The 23,660-nt window shown below is 42.7% G+C and overlaps 1 protein-coding gene and 1 long non-coding RNA gene across 6 annotated transcripts in view; one reads left to right on the top strand and one right to left on the bottom strand.

Moving 5' to 3' along the window:
* LOC132423668 (uncharacterized) overlaps positions 1-19,934 on the bottom strand; it is a 58,902-nt gene extending 38,968 nt beyond the window's left edge. For 2 of the 4 annotated variants that reach the window (XR_009519027.2, XR_011246434.1), the window contains exons 1-6: positions 19,803-19,934; positions 10,436-10,539; positions 6,653-6,777; positions 4,371-4,460; positions 3,474-3,551; positions 2,542-2,634 (exon numbers count right to left, since the gene is read on the bottom strand). This is a non-coding gene — a long non-coding RNA (uncharacterized lncRNA). The remainder of the gene's footprint in view (positions 1-2,541; positions 2,635-3,473; positions 3,552-4,370; positions 4,461-6,652; positions 6,778-10,435; positions 10,540-19,802) is intronic. The other 2 variants (XR_011246433.1, XR_011246435.1) reach the window with 2 other exon arrangements.
* A 148-nt stretch (positions 19,935-20,082) lies between these two features.
* Positions 20,083-23,660, top strand: part of OTULIN (OTU deubiquitinase with linear linkage specificity) — a 33,030-nt gene continuing 29,452 nt past the window's right edge. The window contains exon 1 of one of the 2 annotated variants that reach the window (XM_060009650.1): positions 20,083-20,391. In XM_060009650.1, coding sequence (XP_059865633.1) covers positions 20,240-20,391 — 152 coding nt within the window. In that variant the 5' untranslated portion in view covers positions 20,083-20,239. The remainder of the gene's footprint in view (positions 20,392-23,660) is intronic. The other variant, XM_060009651.1, reaches the window with a different exon arrangement.

Genomic DNA, 23,660 nt, shown 5'->3' with positions numbered 1-23,660 from the left:
AAACATACTGTAAGATTAAAAATGTTTTCTTTATTTTTTGTGTTTGTTTTTTATGTATTATTTGTGTGAAAGGTACTATAAACCTATTATAGTACAATACTATATAGCCGATTGTGGTAGTTGGGTACCTAGGCTAATATTGCTGGACTTACGAACAAACTGGGCTTATGAATGCACTCTCAGAAAGGAGCTTGTCTGTAAGTAGGGGACTTACTGTAGCTGATAAGGGGTTGATAGCTAAAGAATTCATACAACTCAACATCAAACAAAAAAACAATTAAAAAATGGACAGAGGATCTGAGTAGACATTTTTCCAAAGAAAATATGCAGATGGCCAACAGACACATGAAAAGATGCTCAACAGCACTAATCATTGGGGAAATGCAAACCAAAATCGCAATGAAATATCCCCTTTATATCTGTCAGAATGACTATTATCAAAAGACAACAAGTAACACATATTGGCAAGGATTGGAAAAAAGAACACTTGTGCACTGTTGGTAGGAATGTAAATTGGTGTAGCCACTATGGAAAACATTATGGAAATTGCTCAAAAACTTAAAAATAGAACTACCATATGATCCAGTAATTCCACTTCTGGATATTTATCCAAAGAAAATAAAAACAGTAATTAGAAAAGATATATGCAACCCTATGTTCATAGCAGCATCATTTACAATAGCTAAGATATGGGAGCATCCTAAGTTTCCATCCACAGATGAATGGATACACACACACACACACACACACACACACAGTGGAATCTTACTCAGCCATAAAAAGAATGAAACCTTGCCATTTGTGACAACATGGATGGCCTAGAGGGTATTATGCTAAGTGAAATAAGTCAGAGAAAGACATGATATCACTCACATGTGGAATCTAAAAAACAAAAGAAATGAACAAATATAACAGAGACATAGACACAGAGAACAAACATGTCGTTGCTAAGGGGAGGAGTTGAGGGGGAGATAAGACATAGGTGAGGGAGACTGAGGCACACATTTCTAGTTACAAAATAAATGAGTCATGGGTATGAAATGTACAGTGTGGGGAAAATAGTAAACAATTATGTAATATCTTTGTATGGGGACAGATGGTAACTAGACTTATCGTGGTGATCAATTTGAAATGTTTAGAAATATTGATTCACTATGTTATACATCAGGAATTAACATAGTTTTGTAGGTCAATTATACTTCAAAAGCAAACAGACAGACTCATGGCAAAAGATATCAGATTTGTGGTTACTAGAGGCACGGGTGTGGGTGGGATATTGGGTGAAGGCAGTCAAAAGGTACAAAACTTCCAGTCATATGATAAATAAGTACTAGAGATGTAATGTACAACATGATAAAGATAATTAACACTGCTGTACTATACATATGAAAGTTGTTAAGAGAGTAATCCTAAGAGTTCTCATCATAAGGAAAAAATTTTTTCCCCTATTTCTTTAATTTTGTGTTGATATGAGATGACGGATGCTCACTAAACATGATAATCATTTCATGATGTATATAAGTCAAATCACTATGCTAGACACCTAAACTTATACAGTACTGTATGTCATTTATATCTCAATACAACTGGAAAAAAATTAAATTCTAAAAAACTTGCTTGTATTAGTCAATATTGTGTAGGTTAGCATTCTCCAAGTGTGGTCTGGGGACATTTTCCCTGGGTCTATGAGGTCAATTTCAAAATCAATGACTAAATGTTATTTGCTTTTTTCATTCTCAATCTCTCATGAGTGTATTGTGGAGTTTTCCAGAATGTGATACTGCAGCTCTTTGAATGCAGAAGCAGACCCCAAAACCCAGCTTTATTCTGCTTAGCCAGACATTAAAGAGATTTGCAAAAATTGAAACAGTGCTACTCTTCTCACAGTTATTTGTTTTAGAAAATATATTTTTCATTAAGATATTACTATGCTAATGTATAATGGATTCATTTACATATTTTTAAAATTTCTCAGTTTTAATATCTAAAACAGTAAATATCAATATATAGAACCCACATAAACAAAAGTCCATTGAGGTCCTGTTTTAAAATGTAGGCTCTGTTATTACTCGGGTATGGTTAGGTCAATAGATCAGGAGATGACTGTCACTGAAAGGGAAGTCTGTTCCCGAGAGTAGGAGGCCTGCCATGTCACACAGGGCCACACAGGGCCACCGGGAAGTCAGTCAGAAGGCTGAAGGAGCGAGGGGAAAGCATGGGTGAGAGCCTTACTGTGGTTTTCGCAGAAAGGAACAGGCAAGGCAGGGTAAGCAGGTTTGAATAATTTCAGCAGGCTCTTAGGTGTAGGGGTTGTCCTACGGTTTCCTGCATTTGGCCCTGAGGTGACTAGGACAGGTGAGTACAGGCATACCTCGGAGATACTGCTGGTTTGGTTCCAGACTATTGCATTAAAGCAAATGGGGCAATAAGGCAAGCCACACGAATTTTTTGGTTTCCAGTACATATAAACATTATGTTCACACTATGCTGCAGCCTATTAAGTGTGCAATAGCATTATGTCTAAGAAAACAATGCACATACCTTAATTAAACTAATGCTGCTGGAAAAACGGCACCAATAGACTTGCTCAACGCAGGTTTGTCACAAGCCTTCAATTTGTAAACAATGCAGTATCTGCGAAGTGCAGTAAAACAACATATTGCTGTATTGGCCCAGAGTATAAGAGCCCTGTGAGAGCTGGAAAAAGGGGGTGCTTATGGGGGCAGAGGGGGTATGGTTTTGGATTGGTTAGCTTGCACATGAGAGGTATATTCACAAGGGAGGAGCTTGTTATCTCTAGGAATTAGCTAGTCCTCAAAGGAGCAGTCTCCCCTGTGCTAGCAAGGTCCCAGGTGCCAGAGCTTTAAGAAGACAGAAAGTAAGGAAACATAGTCAATACAGGTCCTTAATAGTTTTCAAGAGTGTAGAGATGTTCAGAGACCAAAGAGTTTGAGGGCTTCTTGGCTCGGTAATGCACAGTAAAAAAAAAAAAAAAGGTGCCCCAAATCTCAACGTCTTACAGCAAAGAGGGTTGTTCGTTGCTCAGGTGAAGTCTTCACACTTCTGATAGGTGGCATACAGTCATCTCTGGGGATCCTTGGGGGATTTGTTTCAGGACCCCCAAAGGATATCAAACTCTACGGGTGCTCAAGTCCCTTGTATTAAATGGTGTGGTACAGTCGGCCTTCTGTAACCAAGGATACAGAACCCACAGATACAGAGGGCCTCCTATACAAAGAATATCAGAACATTAAAAAAAAGTCATAATTTCAGAACAAAAGAAAATCATTTAAATTGAATTACTTTAGCTTAATGAGAAACTCACTATATTATCCTTATTTGCTCAAGTATTTATCATGAATTAGTGAGATTTCCTCACTACTTAGGAAGAGTTCAGGGACTGGTGCTTGGAAATTTCTGAAATCTAGGACAATTGTAGATGGAAGTGACATGAAGGTGAGGAAAGACCTTACCTTGTTTATACGCTGAAAGGACCCAGCAGAGAGGGCGAAGATTGAACATACTGGAAAAAGAGACACCTGAGAGAACTCCTGGAGGAGGTGAAAGAGCAAAGGAGGGAGTGGTCTGAAATAGGATAGAGAGAGAAACCTCTCTTTCGAAAATTGGTTGGATAGGAGAGGGTGCTCCTGACGATAAGTTGAGGGAAGGAGAGAAGCTGAGAGAGTCCACCCCTAATGGCACTGATTTTCTCTATGAATCACAGGCAAGTTTACTGCTGAAGGTGAGCAGGGCAGGGGGTGTTGAAGGTTTAGGCCTATTGCAGGGATTGGTGAAGGGAGCCCACGGAGCACAAACAACAGGAAATGCAGCAGAACCGAAGGCCCAGCTGAGTTCAAACCTTAAATAGTAAGAGCATGAAACACATGGTAGCCTGCCTTTCCTAACTCAGCTTCTTAGCCCCGGCATTGAACCGAGATGGGGTTGGGGTGAGTGCAGGGAACTGATGTTTACTGAAAGGCTGTGTAGGGTGATGGTTAAGAGCACGGCCTTTGAAGTCAGCTGGCCTGAGTAAAAATCCTGTCACTTTCCTATTCAGTAAAATGGAGCCAATAATAGTCTTGTGGTGCTGTTTTATGTGGGTAACAGTGGTTTTGTGGAGTTGTTTTGAGGGCTAAATGACTAAATATATGCTGTGGATTTTCTTTCCACATCCTTGCTTCTGGGGCTTAAGGGACCCGCCTAGGTTTCAGGGTTTCACGATTAGGTGAATATAGGACTCTTGAAAAGGGACTGTTGTGCTGCACCCCGCAGGCCTGTGAGCCCAATATTTGCCCAGCTTGAAGACCGTAGAAGGACCCCAGAATCAGTGACAGAGACGTCAGTGGTGTTAATGGATAGGAGGGTCTTACCTGTGTGAAGCGAGGTCCGGGCGTCACTCCCCCCACCCTGTGGAGCAGACAGCGGCGTCTTCACTACCTCGGCGAGAGGGAGGTTACCAGCTGCAAGGGGAAGTGACGTCAGGTTGGCTCATCGGTTACCAGGGAAACCAGCAGAGGAGCATGCCCCTCCCCACCCCTTTGATGAGCTAGCAAGGTGCGGATGTTCTGATCTAATGAGCAATCACTAGTCAGGGCCCGGGGCGAGTACATAGCCGTTTTTTGAGGAGGGAAGGTCGGTCAGGTGAGTAGGATGCAGGTGAGGCAGGGACTGGTCAGTCAGGGGATGCACAGAGAGCAAGGGAACAGCCATCGCGGGGGGCCTGACCATACAGGGACAATGCAGCCCCTCTGCCCCCCCTGTTTCCTCTGAGGTTCCTCCTCCGTGGTCTTCATGATCCTTTCTGGTTGTGGTGGGAAACAGAAGGCAGGTATACCTGGGTCTCCCCTGTTTTGTTTCCAAAGGGCCTAATCTCTAGGCCCTACTTTCTTCAGGCCTTTAGTTTTATATCTCAGTTACCTGTTTTAGAAATAAACTACACCCTGCCTCTTATTTGCGTTTCACTCTCATAATCCTAGTCCACCTATTCATCCACTTGCCCTCCACAGAAGTACCTCTGGATCGCAGGGAGAGGTCACATATGTGGAAGAGGCAAAAGATAAAAGCATGAAAATATGTTTTAGAAAATCTCTTCTTACCTACTAACTCTCTTACTTCTCCTGTGGGTAGATGTTTTCATCCCCCTAAAATACCCCGCGCTGGTGCTCAGAGGGACCCGTAGTGTACGTGGGCAGGGTAACTTACACAGCTCGTCACTGTGTAAAAGCTGGTAATAAACAATTCTACGCCTGTGCTCTTCCACCTGGCGCTCTGCGCTGCCTCAAACAGAGGGCTGCACTGGTCCCGTGGGGGCCTGAGGGCTGGAGCATCGGAGGACTGGGGAGAGGGAGTCGCAGGTGCTGGTGAGAGAGTACAGAGCTTAGGCAAGAAGAGAAGGAGGGGCTCTGTGCTCAGAGAAGCGGGGGCTGGCCAACAGGGAGAGAAGGAAGCCGTGGAGGAGCTGGAATCGCAATGAGGGGATGAGCAAGTGGGGAGGGGAGAGGAGGGACGACTTCTGCAACAATGGGACGTGAAGCTGATGATTTTAAGGGGTTCACTTCCAGATGATGACGAGTAGCCACAGGACTACTGAAGAGAAGCTGAGCACCACTGGGGTGGGGGACGCTAAGAAGCATGAGTTTCAGCCGTTTGAGTGAAAGTGCAAAAATAGATCTGTTGTGAGAGTCCTTTACAGATGCTTGAGGAGTGAGCTTGTGGTTGAAAACAGAGTAGGCAGGGGCCAGGGTAGCAGAGGCCCGGAGCTGGTGCAAAGGCAGGAGCCTCCCAGGAAGAGGGGCTGCAGAGGTAGAAAGAACCTTGTTTTTTAATTGTAGCACGTGGGGCTTCCCTGGTGGCGCAGTGGTTGAGAGCCCGCCTGCCGATGCAGGGTACACGGGTTTGTGCCCCGGTCCGGGAAAATCCCACATGCCGCGGAGCGGCTGCGCCCGTGAGCCATGGCCGCTGAGCCTGCGCGTCCGGAGCCTGTGCTCCGCAACGGGAGAGGCCACAACAGTGAGAGGCCCGCGTACCAAAAAAAAAAAAAAAAATTGTAGCACGTGGCAGTTCTCATACATGACTCTGTATGGTCCTCCCAGCAATTCTGTGAGATGCATACAGGGCAGGAAACAGACTTTCTCCGCAAAAACCTGCTAAGCATCAGCACTGGGACTCAGACCAAGCCTCCTGACTTGACCCACGCTGTCTGTAGTTTCCCACGAGAGTCTTGATCCTCTGCGTACTATTCACGGTAGGAGAGCAACCTCTTAGAGAGAAAACTTATAGACTCTACACAGAAATGAAAGAACTTTTCTTCACCCTAGAGTCTGTGTTAAAAATCTTCAGGCTGTAAATTGTGAGAGAGCTGTTGGACTGTCAGGAATTGGTGCAGGTGAGGTTCTTATGGTGCCATCTAGTGTCCGTGATTGGACTTACAAAACTTTGGCTATAAGTATTCTGAAAACTAATTTATTTAAGGAAATAGCAAGTAACTGATTAATTTTGCAAAAGAATAGACATTAAAACACCTAATATTTTCCTCTCCCTGCCGGGAAGATTTATTAACCTGGCCTCTTGATCACCCTGAGAGCTAGACCAATGCAGTGAATTACTTCATTGCATAACACAGAAATTATGACCTAATGAAGTCCAAGGTTACCTTATTTTCTTTTCACAATACCAGTTGATCCAAGACCTTAAAGATCATGAAGCTTGGTGCTACCAGTGTCTGAGGCATTCAGGTCTTCATTCAGTAGAATGATGTATACAGCAGTGCTTCATAAACTGTAAAATGTTAAGCAAAAGTATTATATAGAGCTATTATTTCACACATACGATTCCATACCCTTGACACACCTCCCTTCTAAGCTTCATATTTATAAGAGTTGCCATCTAGACTTTACATCTGAAGAAGCTGAGGCTCAGATATGTTATATGACTTGCCCAAGGTCATAGAGCTAGTTTTCTCTTTGCTATACTACATTGCCACTATGACACTGATATAAGGAATTAATATGAGTTTATTCAGCAGAAATTTATTAATGCTCACTAGTGCCATCCGTTGGGTTAGGAACAAGGTATATAAAGATTTATGAGTGTTGGGAACTGAATGTTTGTGTCCAACCAAAATTCATAAGTTGAAGCCCTAGCCCCTAATGTGACATATTTGGAGGTAGGGTCTTTGTGGAAGTAAAGTTAAATGAGGTCATAAGGGTAGGGTCCTGATCCAATAGGATTATGTCCTTAAGGATAGGAAGAGAGACCAGATCCAGATCTTGCTTTCTCTTGGCAGGCATATGCAGCAAGAATGCAGCTGTCTGCAAGCCAGGAACAGAACCCGACCATGCTGGCACACTGATCTCACTTTCAGCTCCAGAACTGGGAGAAAATTAATTTCTGTGTATGGTATTTTGTTATGGCAGCCCAGCCCAAGCCAACTAAAACAATGAAGATCTACTCCCCCTAAGCTGCTTCCAGCTTTGTTAGGGAAGTCAGCTGTCAGATAAATCACAACCCAACTTGCTGAGATAGATGTATGGACACCTCATATTTCTAAATGATTGCCTTAGAAGGAATCCTGATGAGACTAGTGGTGACAGGCTACCACAGATGTCAGACAGCTCTAAACTCAAATACATTTAAGAGATGACCTTTTACTTAGAGGTACCTTGTCATTAATAAACATGGACTTTCTCTCAGAACCCCGTGTGCCCTCTTTGCGTAGGAGATGGAATGGAGTTGCAGAGCGAGTGACTGAATGTGGCTTTGGGTTCTGGTTCAAGAACAGAACTTGTGGTCCTCAGCTGCTACATCTATAAAATGAGACAGTTTTGACTAGCTGCCATCTGAGGCAGTCATCTGAATATTTTTGCTCACTTTGTCCCTAAAAGAGTTTTGAAAAACTGTGAAACTGTTTCAAAATATTATAAAATTTGAAAGTTGACATCTAAAATTTTCCATTAGAAATGTAGTTTTAAAGAATGTAATTTCCATTATACTATAAATATTGACATTTTAAAATAAAATCATCACATGACTCTTATGTTTCCAGTACCATCAAAATAACATATTTATTAGAAAGTCACTATCATTCATAAAAAAGACTGCATTTCACATCATTCCTTTTTCTCAATGAAATATTATTTTCATTCCATTCTCCATTCCCAGAATTTTATGTAATGCGGTATATTTTTATGTTTGAAAGTCTTTTAAAATTAAAAATTAAAATTACCTGAAAGTTTTATTATAATTATCAGTAGTTAAAATTTGAAACAATATATTATAAATTTTGATAATAATTACACATAATTAGTAAAATTTTATTGGATACATCTCTCAAAATCTATTGATGAATGTTATTTATTGTTAGAGATAGAATTTAATCTAGTTTCAATTTCTATTTTGGGGTTTTATAGATATAAGCACTCAGAGACACTGTTCTCATAAATAGATGAGAATAGTTTTATTATAGTAAAGTCCTTCAATTATTTCAACTTCTGAATTGCATGCCAAAAGTATCATAGTAATCTCTCATTAAATGTTATTTTAAATCATCAACTTTAGGTTCTCCATCAAATTTGTCGAAAGCAAAGAATTAGAAACCCCCTGAATTACAAAAGGATTGATTATCCAGTCTTTACAGTCAATCTGGGACTACTATAGGACAATCATCTCACTTATAAATACTAATTTTAAGGAAGAGTGCTAAGTAAGGCAGAGAGCAATGAGCAATGAGCATATCACCTGGATGACCTAAGATGCTACCAATGTTTCTTACCTATACTCTGCTTGGTTCTCTCAACTCTCTCACTCAGGAGCAATGCTTTCTTTGAGTAAAATTATCAACACTCTTATAACCACACTCTACATTATATCTGAATGAACATATTGGGCAAACTGTTCCACTGAATACCAAAATACCCACTCTTAAAGAGAAGAAAAGGAAAGACACAAAGCCTGAATGCAAATTTTTGATGCCTTATATGGGAGACTTCTCCGAAAGCAGAAGTGCTATCCAATAGAAATATAATGTGAGCTATATATGTAATTTAAAATTTGTTTAAAAAGCAAAAAGAATCAGGTGAAATTAAAGTTATATGTAATGCAATATTTCCAAATATAATCATTTCAACATTCAGTCAATATAAAAAGTTAAAAATGAGGTAGTTGTACATTTTTTTTTTTTGGTACTATTCCTTGTAGTATTTTATACAAGCAGCAAATCTTAATTCATACCAGCTACATTTCAGGTGCCCAGTATCCACATGTGACTAGTGACTATTGTATTGGACAACACAGCCCTTGAGATACACACTGTAGTAAGATTTGGGATGGATAAGAGAGCAATCTTTTGTTTTTGTAAAGTAAGAATATGGTGAACGTAAGAGAAGTGGTCAGAAAGGAAAATAGTCCTATCCATGCCCTCGTACAGCTGTGAAAGGTATCTTTCACCCCAGGGCCTACGCTGCACAGCTGTATGAAGTGGCCCTGGTGTACCTCAAGAGATAGAGGTACCCCACTTTGAAGATCATTATTTTAAGATGAATTCTAGCTGCCAGGGTCTTTGGAAAATAATGCAATGATAATGAAATTATGCAGCCTTATCTTCTGGAGAAGACCTAGTCAACTATCCTCTAAAATTCTGGAGCAAGTAAAAAATCATGAGACAATGATTAGCAAAAGATCCAGAAAGCCCTTGTTACTTTGTCAGCAATATCTTGGTACGACTTTTAAAGTTATGGTTGACAACCTACCTTATTGCAAGCAGAGTTTTTGGTAATAGTAGGGTGATGTTTTCCCCTCTGACTTTGATGGAGATAAGATGAGGTTATAGGAAAATCATCAACCTAACATCAGATTACTCTAGGAGGTGAAGATTTCCTATGTTAGGGCACAGAAATGACTAAGAATCTCTTCCTTACCTTTATTTTCTTAGGAAACTTCTACAGTTTGTCCCCCTAGCTCTTTCTAAATTCCAGTGTACAGTATGAATGTTGGGCTTCCTTTCCAAAGGAACCCAGATGCTTGTCCTGAAAGTAAGTATAAAGAAGTACTCTATGATACTGTCTTAGTTGGCTTGGGCTGCCATGACAAAATACCATAGACTGGGTGGCTTAAACAACAGAAATTTATTTTCTCACAGTTCCAGAGGTTGGGAAGTATAAGATCAAGGTGCTAGCTGATTTGGTTTCTGGTGAGAGCTTTCTTCCTGGCTTTCAGATGGCTGCCTTCTGTGTCCTCCATGGTAGAGAGAGAAGTCTGGTGTCTCTTCTTTTTCTTATAAGGACACCAACCCTGTCAGATTAGGGCCCCACCCATATGACCTCATTTCACCTTCATCACCTCCTCACAGGTCCTATCTCTAAATGTCTTAGTGAATTCAAGCTGCTGTAACAAACTACCATACACTGGATGGCTTAAACAACAGAAATTTATTTCTTACAGTTCTGGAGACTGGAAGTTCAAGAGCAGGGTGCCAGTATGGTTGAGTTCTGGTAAGGAAAGTTTTCTGATTTGTAGACTGCTAACTTCTCCTTATATCTGCACCTGGCAGAGAGCAGAGAGGAAGAGCAAACTTTCTTGTGACTCTTTTTAAAAAAATTAATAAATGTATTTTTGGTATTTATAATTTTTTACTGAAATATAATCAAATTACAATGTTTCAGGTGTACAGCAGTGATTCAGTTATATATATATATATATATATACACACATATATATTCTTTTCCATTATAGGTTACTATAAGATATTGCATATAGTTCCCTGTGCTATACAGTAGGTCCTTGTTGTTTATGTATTCTATATATAGTAGCGTGTATCTTTTTATCCCAAATTCCTAATTTATCCATCCCTCCTGCTTTCCCCTTTGGTAAGTGTAAGTCTGTTCTCTGTGTCTGTGAATCCATTTCTGTTTTGTAAATAAGTTCATTTGTATCATTTTTTAGATTCCATATATAAATGATATCATATGATATTTGTCTTTCTCTCTCTGACTTACTTCACCTAGTATGATAATCTCTAGGTCCATCTGTGTTGCTACAAATGGCATTATTTCATTCTTTTTTATGGCTGAGTAGTATTCCACTGTATAAATATACTATCTCTTCTTCATCCATTCATCTGTCATTGGGCATTTAGGTTGCTTCCATGTCTTGGCTATTGTAAATAGTGCTGCTACGAACATTGGGGTGAATGTATTTTTTTGAGTTAGAGTTTTCATCTTTTCCAGATATATGCCCAGGAGTGGGATTGCTGGATCACATGGTAACTCTATTTTTAGTTTTTAAGGAACTTTCATACTGTTCTCCACAGTGGCTGCAGCAATTTACATTCCTACCAACAGTGCACAAGGGTTCCCTTTTGTCCACACCCTCTCCAGCATTTACTATTTGTAGACTTTTTGATGATGGCCATTCTGACTGGTGTGAGGTAATACCTCACTGCAGTTTTGATTTGCATTCCTCTAATTATTAGTGATGCTGAGCATCTTTTCACGTGCCTATAAATGTATGTCTTCTTTGGAGAAATGGCCAGCTGTATGTGTTCTTTGGAGAAATGTCTGTTTAGGTCTTCTTCCCATTTTTTAAAATAGATTTATTTATTTTTATTTATTTAGTTTTGGCTGTGTTGGGTCTTCATTGCCGTGTGTGGGCTTTCTCTAGTTGAGGTGAGTGGGGGCTACTCTTCATTGCGGTGCATGTGCTTCTCATTGTGGTGGCTTCTCTCGTTGCAGAGCACGGGCTCTAGGTGTGCAGGCTTCAGTATTTGTGGCACTCAGGCTCAGTAGTTGTGGCTCGCAGGCTCTAGAGTGCAGGTTCAGTAGTTGTGGTACACGGGCTTAGTTGCTCCACAGCATGTGGGATCTTCCTGGACCAGGGCTTGAACCCATGTCCCCTGCACTGGCAGGCTGATTTTTAACCACTGAGTCACCAGGGAAGTCCCTTCTGCCCATTTTTTGATTGGGTTGTTTGTTTTTTGATATTGAGCTGTATGAGCTGTTTGTATATTTTGGAGATCAATTGCTTGTTGGTTGCATTGTTTGCAAATATTTTCTCCCAGTCTGTAGGTTGTCTTTTCATTTTGTTTATGATTTCCTTTGCTGTGAAAAAGCTTTTAAGTTTAATTAGGTCCCATTTGTTTATTTTTGGTTTTGTTTCCATTACTCTAGGAGATAGACCCAAAAAAATATTGCTACGATTTATGTCAAAGAGTGTTATGTGTATATTTTCCTCTAGCAGTTACTGTACTCCAAAAACTATATGATGAAGATGACACAAACAGATGGAAAGATATACCGTGTTCTTGGATTGGAAGAATCAATATTGTTGAAATGACCATACTACCCAAAGTAATCTATAGATTCCATGCAGACCCTATCAAATTACCAATGGTGTGTTTTTGTTTTTCTGTTTTTTGTTTTTTGTTTGTGGTATGCGGGCCCCTCACTGCTGTGGCCTCTCCCATTGCAGAGCACAGGCTCCGGACACGCAGGCTCAGCAGCCATGGCTCACAGGCCCAGCCGCTCTGCGGCATGTGGGATCTTCCTGGACTGGGGCACGAACCCGTGTCCCCTGCATCGGCAGGCAGACTCCCAACCACTGCGCCACCAGGGAAGCCCACCAATGGCGTTTTTCACAGAACTGGAACAAAAAATTTTTAATTGTGTGTGGAAACAGAGAAGAAACTAAATAGCCAAAACGATCTTGAGAAAGAAGAACAGAGCTGGAGGAATCATGTGCCCTGACTTCAGACTATACTACAAAGCTACAGTAATCAAAACAGTATGGTACAAAAAAACAGACACATAAATCAATGGAACAGGATAGAAAGCCCAGAAATAAACCCATGCACTTATGGTCAATTAATCTATGACAACAGAGGCAAGAATATACAATGGAGGAAAAACAGTCTCTTCAATAAGTGGTGCTGGGAAAACTGGACAGCTACATGTAAAAGAATGAAATCAAAACATTTTCTAACACCATATATAAAAATAACTCAAAATGGATTAAAGGCCTAAATGCAAGACCAGATACTCTTGTGACTCTTATAAGGCACTAATCTCATTCATGAGGACTTTACCCTCTTGACCTCATTTGATCCTAATTACCTCCCAATGGTCCCACCTCCTAATACCATCCCATTTGCATATAGGGTTTTAACACATGAATTTTGGGAAGACACAAATATTCAGCTCATATAACCAAATATAGTTACATTAGGGTTAGGGTTTCAACATATGAATTTGGAGGGGCCATGATTCACTCCATAGCAGATATTAAGGTACTAAGGGGTATGGAATTCCATTTTAGAAGCTCTTCAAATAATTTAAGATAATCAGCTGCCTGAATTATTTGTTTAGGATGAAATTGTTTAGCTGGAGGCAAAAGACTCATTTAATATTTTCCAGAATTCCAAGTCTTTTTATAACATCATCCTCTGTCATCTCCTTATGTATGAAATGGTTTGAATTTCATGATAAAATTTCATTATTACACACTTCTCCCAAGAAAAACTCTTGTGGACAATTTTGGGGGTTTTCAGGTAAACTATTACTAGTGAAAGATATTTTTAAATTATTTCTCCTAATTTTTTCCCTGTAAAGTTATTTCTTCTAGTCTCAGAACTGCAAAAAAATAGTAGTTCCCACCCCCAAAGTCCTATTTAAAAATAATGAGCATTCTACAATCAAGAGACATGCTGAAAAGGGGGGGGGGTCTTTCAAATAAATACACAGGTATTCCTAGAGTAGTTAATTTTTAAGTGAAACTAGTGATACTTCCTGCCAAGCTTGAGTATAGTACATGAACCTGTGAAACTAGAATAAACTAAAAAGTACCTGTGACTACTTTAGAAACTGATGTACGGAATACACTTGTAGTCTATTTTTTATAGCTGTGACAATGGGAAATTCCATAGAGTAAAAATATAGGGTGTTTTAACTTTGCTGTAAAATATGAGTTTTTGGTATTGAAGAGGGAGATATGCATCCAACTTGTACTAAGTTCCTTATAGAGAACTTAAAAAATCAATCATTCCAACAAACAAATAAAAAGTGTAATGGCTCAGTAGTATTCTTCATGAACAGTAAATAAGGGCTGAAGTATTCAAAGAAAAGGAGCTCAGAATCTTTCATGCATTAACTATTCCAGGGAAGGCCACTGAAGAAGTAATATCAGTTTGAGATGGTTCAAAATCTGTTATCAAGTCTAAGGACTTACACATTATTATGTCACCATTTTACTTTTAGTTATCTAATTAACAAATGTTTGATTTTAAGAGGAAGCTGGAAACTAACTGGAATTGTCTCTAGCAATGTTATTATATAGGCTTGTACTTAGGCTTATAGATTTTTCTGCTATTTTTTATTCATCTTGACATAACAACAGGCTAATTGTAATTATATCACAGTTCATGGGCTTACGTTTCACAACTTCCTCTTAGAAACTCTGATTTAGTTTTTGACTTATTTAGTTTACACCCTTGCTCTCTAATAATTTAGTTCTGTAATGCTGGTTAAAAAATTTTTGGACATTCCCAATATGCACATATACATTAAAAATACACGTGTACCTTTGTGTGTATGTATTATGTATACTATAAAACACATACACAATAGCAATTTTAAAGGATTAAAGATGAAATAATTAAATTTTAAATTTAAATCTTTCTATTGAAGTACAAAATAAGAACATGATTTGACATTCTTCCTTATTTTGGAAAGTCTTGGTTTATCATTTTGTGACATGGTGATTTGAGTTTGAGTTTTTTCTAATATAATAGACTTTGGGGGGGGAATAGTTTTATATTTATAGAAAAATGGATATGATAGTACAGAGCTCCTATATACCCTGTACCCAATTTCTCCTATTACTAACATCTTACATTAGTATGGTATATTTATTACTTAATGAGCCAATTTTGATCCATTATTAACTAAAGTCCATAGTTTATTCATACTTCTTTTGTTTAACCTAATGTCGTCTTCTGTTCCAGGACCCCATCCAGAATACCACATTACATTTAGTTGTCATGTCTCCTTAGGCTCCTCTTGAGTGATAGTTTCTCAGACTTTTCTTCTTTTTGGTGGCCTTGACAGTTTTGAAGAGAACTGGTGAAGTAATTTTTAGGATGCCTCTCTAATGGAGTTTGTAATTTGTCCAGTGTTCCTCTCACTAGACTGGGGTTATGGGTTTGGAATATCAAAGAGGTGTGGTGCCCTTTGCATCCGATCATATCAAGGTTACATACCATCAATATGATTTATCACTGAGCTCAGGTCGCATTGTAACTTGGCCCATGGGTAAGTATTCATTTCTGCTAAGGTCCATCAGCAAGCCAAAACTTGTTTCTCACAAGGAGACTAGTTATTTCACAGGATGGCAGGGCTTTGCTACAAAATCCTAAAGGTTTGCATTGTGATTCAGTTATACGTACTTGCCAAAGACTCCAAATATCATCTCTATCTGCCGCTTCAAGCATCACTGGATCAACTGAATCATATGACCCAAGTGGCAAAGTAAGTTGCACAGCAGCTTGGACTGTTGCAGAGACTTCTCTTCTCTCACTTGGTTTTATGCCTCTTTTTTTTTTAACAGTAGGAAGGGCCAGATGTAACAACTTATCCTTCACTTAGAAGTGATATCTTGATATACTCAACTCCACTGGACCCCTAGAAATTTCACTGAGGTAGAAGGCCTCTGAATTGGGGTGGATTTATTTTCCATCCTCTGACATGCAAATATCTTACCAATATGTGTACAGTGATTGGTACTTCCTGTCTACCAGGACTAATCAGCATATCATCATCAACGTAATAGACCAGTGTGATGTTCTGTGGAAGGGGAAGGGGATTTAGTCCCTGCAGACTAAATCATGACATAGGGCTGAAGGGTTGATATATAACCTGTGGTGGGACAGTGAAGGTGTGCTGCTGACCTTGCCAGTTGATTCCTTCCGGTTGTCTTTTTCAACACATATAAAGGAAAAAGCATTTGCCAGATCAATAGCTGCACACCAGGTACTGGGAAATGTGTTGATTTGCTCAACAATGAAACCACATCTGGAATAGCAGTGCAACAGGGATCATCACATAATCGGATTTACAAAAATCCAGTCATGCTCCAAGATCCATTTGTCTTCTGCACATGCCAAATAGGTGAGTTGAAAAGGGATGTGATGCGTATCACAACCTTTGCAACTTTCAAGTTCTTGATAGTGGTACTAATCTTTGCAATCCCTCCAAAAATGTGGTATTGTTTTCGTTTACATTTTTATAGGTAGCAACAGTTCTAGTGGCTTCCATTTGTCCTTTCCTACAGTAACAGCATTCACTCTACAGGTCAGGGGACCATTGTGGGGATCCTGCCAGCTGCTGAGCATGTCCATTTTTTACGCATTCTGGAACTGGGGAAATAACCACAGGTCGTGTTCAGAGACCCACTGGGCCTAATGCAAGATGAACCTGTGCTAAAATTCCACTGATAATTTGACCTTCACAAGCCCCTACTCTGATAGGTAGATACTACAGTGATATTTTGGGTTTCCATGAACTAGGTCAAAGCCACTGTCTACTAAGCCCCAAAAGTCTGGTTATTTCCTTTCCTCCAACGAACAGTCACTCTTGTTGATGGCTATAGGACCCTGTGGGGAAGGCTGGGGAAAAAATTAACACTATACATTTTTGGCACTGAAGTAGGGTCCTTCCTCAAGAAGATCTGGCCTGCCCTTCAGAGTTCTGGGTATGTAAGTTGGCTCAAGCCTGGGAACTGACTGAGGGGCTGTGACTTTCTGTTTCAGTGACACAAGTTAGGGTTTCTGTTCATAGACCCAGAACTCTTCTGCTAATCTATTTTTTGGCTGCGCTGTGCAGCTTGTGGGATTTTAGCTCCCTAAGGATTAAACCAGGGCCCTCGGCAGTAAGAGCACTGAGTCCTAACCACTGTACCACCAGGGAGTTCCCAGAACTCTTCTGCTTATAAAGACCAAGTAAGAATTTAGTAATTATCCATCTATTTCTTTTCTAGGGACACCATGATCAACTAGCCAATACCACAGGTCTCTGCGAGTCAGACAATTCTGATTACTGCTTTGGCTCAGCTGTCCATTATAGCAACCACACTAGTACCTACCTGCCACCCTGAGATCCCATCATCACCACTGCATTTAAGAATCTCAGTTTGATAACAGGTTCCATTGTAAGATACATCTGAATACAGAGAGGAGCAATTGCAGATCTCTTCAAGGGTGCTGGAACTCACTTCACAAATTACTTCTCATAGTCATGTTGATGGGTAATGTCCTCTGGACCCTCCTGAGGTGGGTGAGAAAGTCTTACATGATAAATCAACTCTAAGATTCCCATCTTCCCAAGACTTTGGAGATCTTCCTCTACAGTATCCCAGGCAGTTCTGGCACTTCAACTTCATTTAGTGTAGGCACTTTTGGGTGGAAGGAAGTCAAGTGATCAATGGTGTTTTCGCTCAGTTTCTTCTCACAGTGGGTCCATTGGGCTCTGAAAGCCATCTTGTGGTTATTTTCTTAGTTCCATGGGTACAATTGGAAGAGACATACTCCGCAAACAATCAAACAAACTTAATCTTTTTCTAACCCTTTGATGTAAAATGTATCTGCTTTGTAGGCTCTTATCAATAAATTCAGCCTAATAGTATTTTACAAGCCTTCATCTTTATCCCTGTATTAGTTTCCTAGGGCTGTTACTGCAAAGTACCACAAACTGAGAGGCTTAAAACAACAGCAATTTATTCTCACAGTTCTTGAGAGTAGATATCTGAACTCAAGTTGTCAGCAGGGCCACGCTTCTCCTGCAGGCTCTTTGGAATAACCTTTGTCTTTTCCTAGCTACCAGCAGCTCCTGTCATTTCCTGGCTTCCAACTACATCACCCCAATCTCTGCCTCCATCTTCACATGTCCTAATTCCTTCTGTGTCTATATATGTCTGCACCCTCTCTTCTTATATAAGGATACCACACATTAGATTTAGGACCCACTCTAATCCAGCAGGACCTCATTTTACCTGATTACATCTTCAAAGAACCTATTTCCAAATAAGGTCACATTGCATTTCCAGTTGGAGAATGAATTTTAGGGGACACTAGCCATCCCACTATAATCCCACACCCTTAACATCCATACAAAATTTGACTGTATATTCTCTTGTGTGCTCTGAATTTTTTTAGCATGTGTATTTTACTTTTTCAAATAAAATTAAAGCAGAAAACTCGCCACACTTCTTTGCCATAAAATGCAAGTATTCTTTTCAGCCATTTTCTCCCTTTGATGCCCATTACTACATAGTCTCCCTATACTGGTTTCCTTGTCTTGCCCTTCTCCAACCTTTTCTCTAACTGCAGACAAAATAATCTCCTTCCGATCTTTCAAGGAGGATCAAACACAAAGTTCCTCGTCAGCTGAAGGAGGATTTTCAAGATCTGGTCTCCAGTACCCTTCTTCCAGGTTCATCTTTCAATAAAACCCCATTATGAACCCATTTTACCCCAGAACCCCTTGTAGGTTTCCGAACTGCCCAAGCCATTCCCTTCCTCCATACTTTGGCCCTGCACTCTTTGCCCCTTGCACCTATGACTGCTGCTCATCTTTAGCAGCTACTCTGCTATTCCCTCCCTGGACAGGAAGCATTTTTGTCTTCTCATCTTTGAAGTCTGTTAATATTTTCCCTTTGCTCTTGCTCCTCCTAAATCAAATTTCCTATTGGTTTTTTTAAAAATAGATTTATTTTATTTATTTATTTATTTATTTTTGGCTGCATTGGGTCTTTGTTGCTGCAGGCTTTCCCTAGTTGCAGTGAGTGGGGGCCACTCTTTGTTGTGGTTTATGGACTTCTCACTGCAGCAGCCTCTGTTATTGTGGAGCATGGTCTCCGGGCTTCGGTAGTTATGGCACGAGGGTTCAGTAGTTGTGGCTTGCAGGCTCTAGAGTGCAGCCTCAGCAGTTGTGGCACACGGGCTCAGTAGTTGTGGCTTGCGTGCTGTAGAGCGCAGCCTCTGCAGTTGTGGCATGCAGCTCAGTAGTTGTGGCTCGTGGGCTAGCACAGGCTCAGCAGTCGTGGCTCAGCAGTTGTGGCACGTGGGCTTAGTAGTTGTGGCTTGCAGGCTCTAGAGCGCAGGCTCAGTAGTTGTGGCACGTGGGCTCAGTAGTTGTGGCTTGCAGTCTCTTGAGTGTGGGCTCAGTAGTTGTGGCTCGCAGGCTCTAGAGCACAGGCTCAATAGTTGTGGTTTGTGGGCTCTAGAGTGCAGGCTCAGCAGTTGTGGCACATGGCTCAGTAGTTGTGGCACACGGGCTTAGCTGCTCAACGGCATGTGGGATCTTCCCAGACCAGGGCTCTAACCCGTGTCCCCTGCATTGGCAGGTGGATTCCTAACCACTGCGCCACCAGGGAAGCCCCCCAAATTTCCTATTTGAAAGAATGTAGTCCAACAACACACACACACACACACACACACACGGTGCTGCGCTGGCTCACCAGTTGGGTAGGACCGTGTCCCCCTTCTCACGGAGGGGATGGCTGTTAACTCAGCTCTGGAGCGACAAGCCCGGCACCACGCCGAAGGCCAGAGCCCGCCGGGCTCCAGGCTCGGGGCTGGGTGGTGACGGCATCGCCCATGGGAGGCCGGGGGAGCAGCACATCACCCACTTGGACCACATTCCTCGCTCTACAGCCGAGGAACCTCTGGTGGAGGGCGAGGCTCCGAAGCCCAGAGCGACACTGTAAGGCGCCCAAACATATTCGTACCCTTCACGCCCCAGGCCGGCCCTCTTCCTCCTCACCGAGGCCGAGTTCCGCCGCCCGTCCAGCGCTTCCTCTCCCTCACGCCCGGGGACTCGACGACGAGGAGCTGCCGCGACTCTTAGGTCAATGACCGCGCGCTGGGAACTCTGGGGCTGGCCGGCGGCGCGCGGGGGTGGAGCAAGCGCAGTAGTGTTTCGCGTGGGCGGTCCTCTCGGGCGGCTCGGCCCGCGCAGGCGCATGCGCAAGCTCCGCGTCGCGGGACTCCCGGCCGTCGCGGGCCGCGCCCCCTCGCCGCGGGTCAGAGGTCGCGGGGCGGGCGGTGGTGACGTGTGCGGAAGCGTTCTGTGAACCGTCGGTAACCGGCGAGCAGCAGAGCTGCAGCGGCGGCCACGGCCTGGCGCCCCGACGGGAGGGGCTCCGGATCGCTGGGAGGCGGCCGAACCCCTGCGGCGCCGCCGCCGGCGGCGGAGGCCCCATGAGTCGGGGGACGATGCTTCAGCCCGGAGCGTGGCCGGGGGAGAGCTGTGCCGAGAAGCCGGCGCGGGAGGCGGGGGCCGCGGCGCTTGAGGGCGAGAAAGCGGTGGCCGGGGGCCAGCCGCGAGTCGCGGTGCGGTGCCCGGCCGAGCAGTGAGTTCGGGGCGCGGGGCGGGGACGGCGGGAGCGGCGTGGGGCCCCGGGCTCGGCACCCACGGGCGGGCGTGGAGTGGGGTGAGGTGGCCGGGGGAGGAGCCGGCGGAGGGCCCTTCGCCCCCTTGTTTTTAAAGTAAGGTCGTCGGTGAAGACACTTTTGTATCCAGTGTGTCCGATGACAAAAGTTTTTCCGGAAGGCGCGTTTTAAAATTCTGGTTATCCAGTACCCTCCCCCGCCTTTTTGACATTTCCATATCTCCAAAGCTAAAGAAAGCTCCAGCAACTTGGGAAACAGACTCCAGAAGCGTATTATCTTATAACCCACTCCATTAGCGCTTCCCCCCAACCTGTCGCGGCAAGGGGCTGAGGTTGTCGCTGTCACAACCCCAGGAAAGCTGAGCCACGCGACCTGCTTGTTCTTGGAAGGCAAGTCTGCGCTTGATGAGCGTCCCACCTGTTGGACAGACTTTGGACGGAGTCTGCCCCAATTCTTTTGCCTGTTAGCTGCTTAACTAGATGTCCCCAACCGCCTTGATTTTTAAATACGAAAGGCAGTGCTGCTTAGATCAATTCCTTATTGAACTGTAAAGGCGGCTGCGTACATCGGAAGAGTTTATAGTTTCTGCAAGGATTTGGGGGCAGGGGTGGAAGCAGAATATAAACTTGAAGGCTGAAACTTTTCTGCACTTTCAAGTTCTAGTCACATATAAATGCTTTTGGAATTCCAAAATTGACGAAAGCACTCAGGTAACCAGTTTGACAGAGATCTTAATTGGCTGGGAAGTGTGCTTTTCCCCCCCATTTCCTAAAAAGGGGTCCTGGGGGAACTGTTATTGCAGATAATGTATTACAATAATTCTTGCTTGCATGGCTCTTTATCGTGGACTTTGACCTTCTCCTTGAGCACCCAAGCCCCTTGGGATGGTATTATCCACACTTAATGGGTTAAGATTTAGAGCAGGAGGTCTCAAACTCCTGCCCCCAGGAGTTAGGCAGGTGTCACATGGGTTCCTGGAGAGCTGAGTCCTATGGGGACAGGGTCCACTAAGTTCCAGCCTATAGAAGATTCCAGATATTCTGACTTTTGTTTGAAATGTCCTGATTTTTATTTTATTTTTAAATTACATCCAGATGTTTCACTTTTATTTTTTAAAATTTTTTGTCTGTGCCACACGGCTTGCAGGATCTTAGTTCCCCCGCCAGAGATTGTCACCACTGGACTTCAAGGGAATTCCCCTGATTTTTAAATAGTAGCCTTTTATTTTTTAATTGAAACCACTGTGCAGGCCCATGTGAGCAGATGTGGCTGCAGTTTTGCTCCCTGGGTTTGAGCCCTAGCTAAGACTCTGCAGCGGGTGAAGTTGGGGTGCGCATGGGGGTGGTCTTTGCCTCTGCCCCTTCCCAGCCCGTGCTGGTTCCTGCCTGCGGCTTCCAGGCTGACTGCTGCTGCCGCACTTAGGCCCCGGTGGTCTCAGCTGTGCTCCCCACCTAGCGGCCCTGGCCCTCAGATGCTGTTTCTCAGCCTCAGCTGTGTCGTGCCCTCCTGGGAGATGCAGAAACTTTGAAGTCCGAACCACAGTCCCCCAAATACACAGAGTTATTTGGCAAGCTTTTCTGCTGGATGTGGTTCCCAGAGTCTGAGCACCTGGGGAAATGGGTCATGGTGCAAAAGGAACACTCTTCCCTGACGAAAAGGTTTTGTGGCACAGGTGCCTCTTCTCTCTACTGTCAGTAGAATTATGGGCGTGGAGCTGAAGGGAATGTCAACAACCCAGCCTAGGTTTGTCATTTTATCGGTTAGGAAACTGAGTTGCAGATTTGATAGGTGCAGCTTGGCCAGGAAGGCGCAGGGAGTAGGTTTTAGGGCCAGGTTCCCTGATGCCTGGGTGGGGACCTCCCCCCATGTCTTTCTGGCTTTCTCAGCAAAACTAGGTAGAGGGCCATGACATATAATCATGCAGACTTCACTTTTTTTTTTTCTGGAATAAATATTCCAATTTGCCGTTTATTTACTAGCTTAATTTCTTTTTCTTCCTATTTTTGTTGTCTTTGATGATCTCATTCTCTTTTAACTCTCATAAGAGAGCAAGGGGGAGCCAGGGAAAGGAGGTGAAGATAACTTCAAATATCAGCTTCTGAACGTCGTATCTTACGTTCTGGGCTTCCTTGTTTATTATACGGGCAGTGGGGCTACTTCTCATTGCACTCTGATATTTTCTTAAGGGCTAGAGAAACTGTACTGCAGCATATAAACATTGCCATTCCATAGTTTGCAGTATAATGTGTGCACATCAGTTCTTACATGATGATATATGCAGCCTAATAGTTGAGTGTAGATATAAATAAATTGTGTAATAATGCCTGAACTAGGTCCTAAAATAGTTTTTGAATCTTGTGCTGTTCTGTCATTGGAGCCAAATCCCTTCTTTCCACCCAGAAAGTTAGGTTTGACCTGCACAGGAATTGAGTAAAATATTTGCATCTGGCAATATGAAACACCATAAAATGCAGATGTTTTGAGATACCCTGCAGAGTCATTTTAATTCATTCAGTGGATAGAAATTATGAATACAAATCACAGCCCAACTTTTGTAGCCATTATATTGTACATCCAGGCTGTGACTCTGAGAGGTGCAGTGAAGGGTAGGGGAAGGGATGGCTCATTTCCTACAGGCTGTACTGTAGGACACAAATTCCTTGTGACCAAGCTCACTGTGTTTTGCAAGGGAGAGAAATAGTGGGGAAGAAAGATATAAAGATCATAGGATAAGCTACTTCCTAAATCTCTTTCCTTCCTTTCCTTTCTTTCTTTTTTCTTAGTTCGCTTGAGAGCTGTGGTTGGCTGACATCCCTTGGACAAGCCCTAGGGATGGCTCACAAGATGATTCAGTGTCCCTTTTGAGGAAGTATTAGGTCAGACCAGGTTCAGTTGACTTGTTTGGACATTACCTCCCTCCTATCAGCAGGTCTCCTATACTCCATCCCCTGCTCACCTGACCCATACAGTTGAAACTTATGCTGTGTCACTTCTTCCTCTTAGCTAAGCTAGTACTACAGTCCTTGAGGACCAGGATGGTCCTGGGACATGGTTGGTGGCCAGGCTAGACATGCTTAGGGAATTGAGAAGTGAGACTACTCCGTGGTCCTTCTCTGTCTGCCTGACGGTGGGACAGGGTTTGAATCTGGGGTCCACAGGCTGGCTGTGTGTAGGGGGGAACATGATGTGTCTGTGTACCCCTCTGAAGTGGAAGGCAAAATCATGAGTG

This window comes from Delphinus delphis, chromosome 3, assembly GCF_949987515.2.
Source record: "Delphinus delphis chromosome 3, mDelDel1.2, whole genome shotgun sequence".
In the NCBI taxonomy this organism is placed as follows: domain Eukaryota; kingdom Metazoa; phylum Chordata; class Mammalia; order Artiodactyla; family Delphinidae; genus Delphinus; species Delphinus delphis.
The sequence above is the reverse complement of the archived record's forward strand: the minus strand, read 5'-3'. Positions and strand labels throughout refer to the sequence as shown.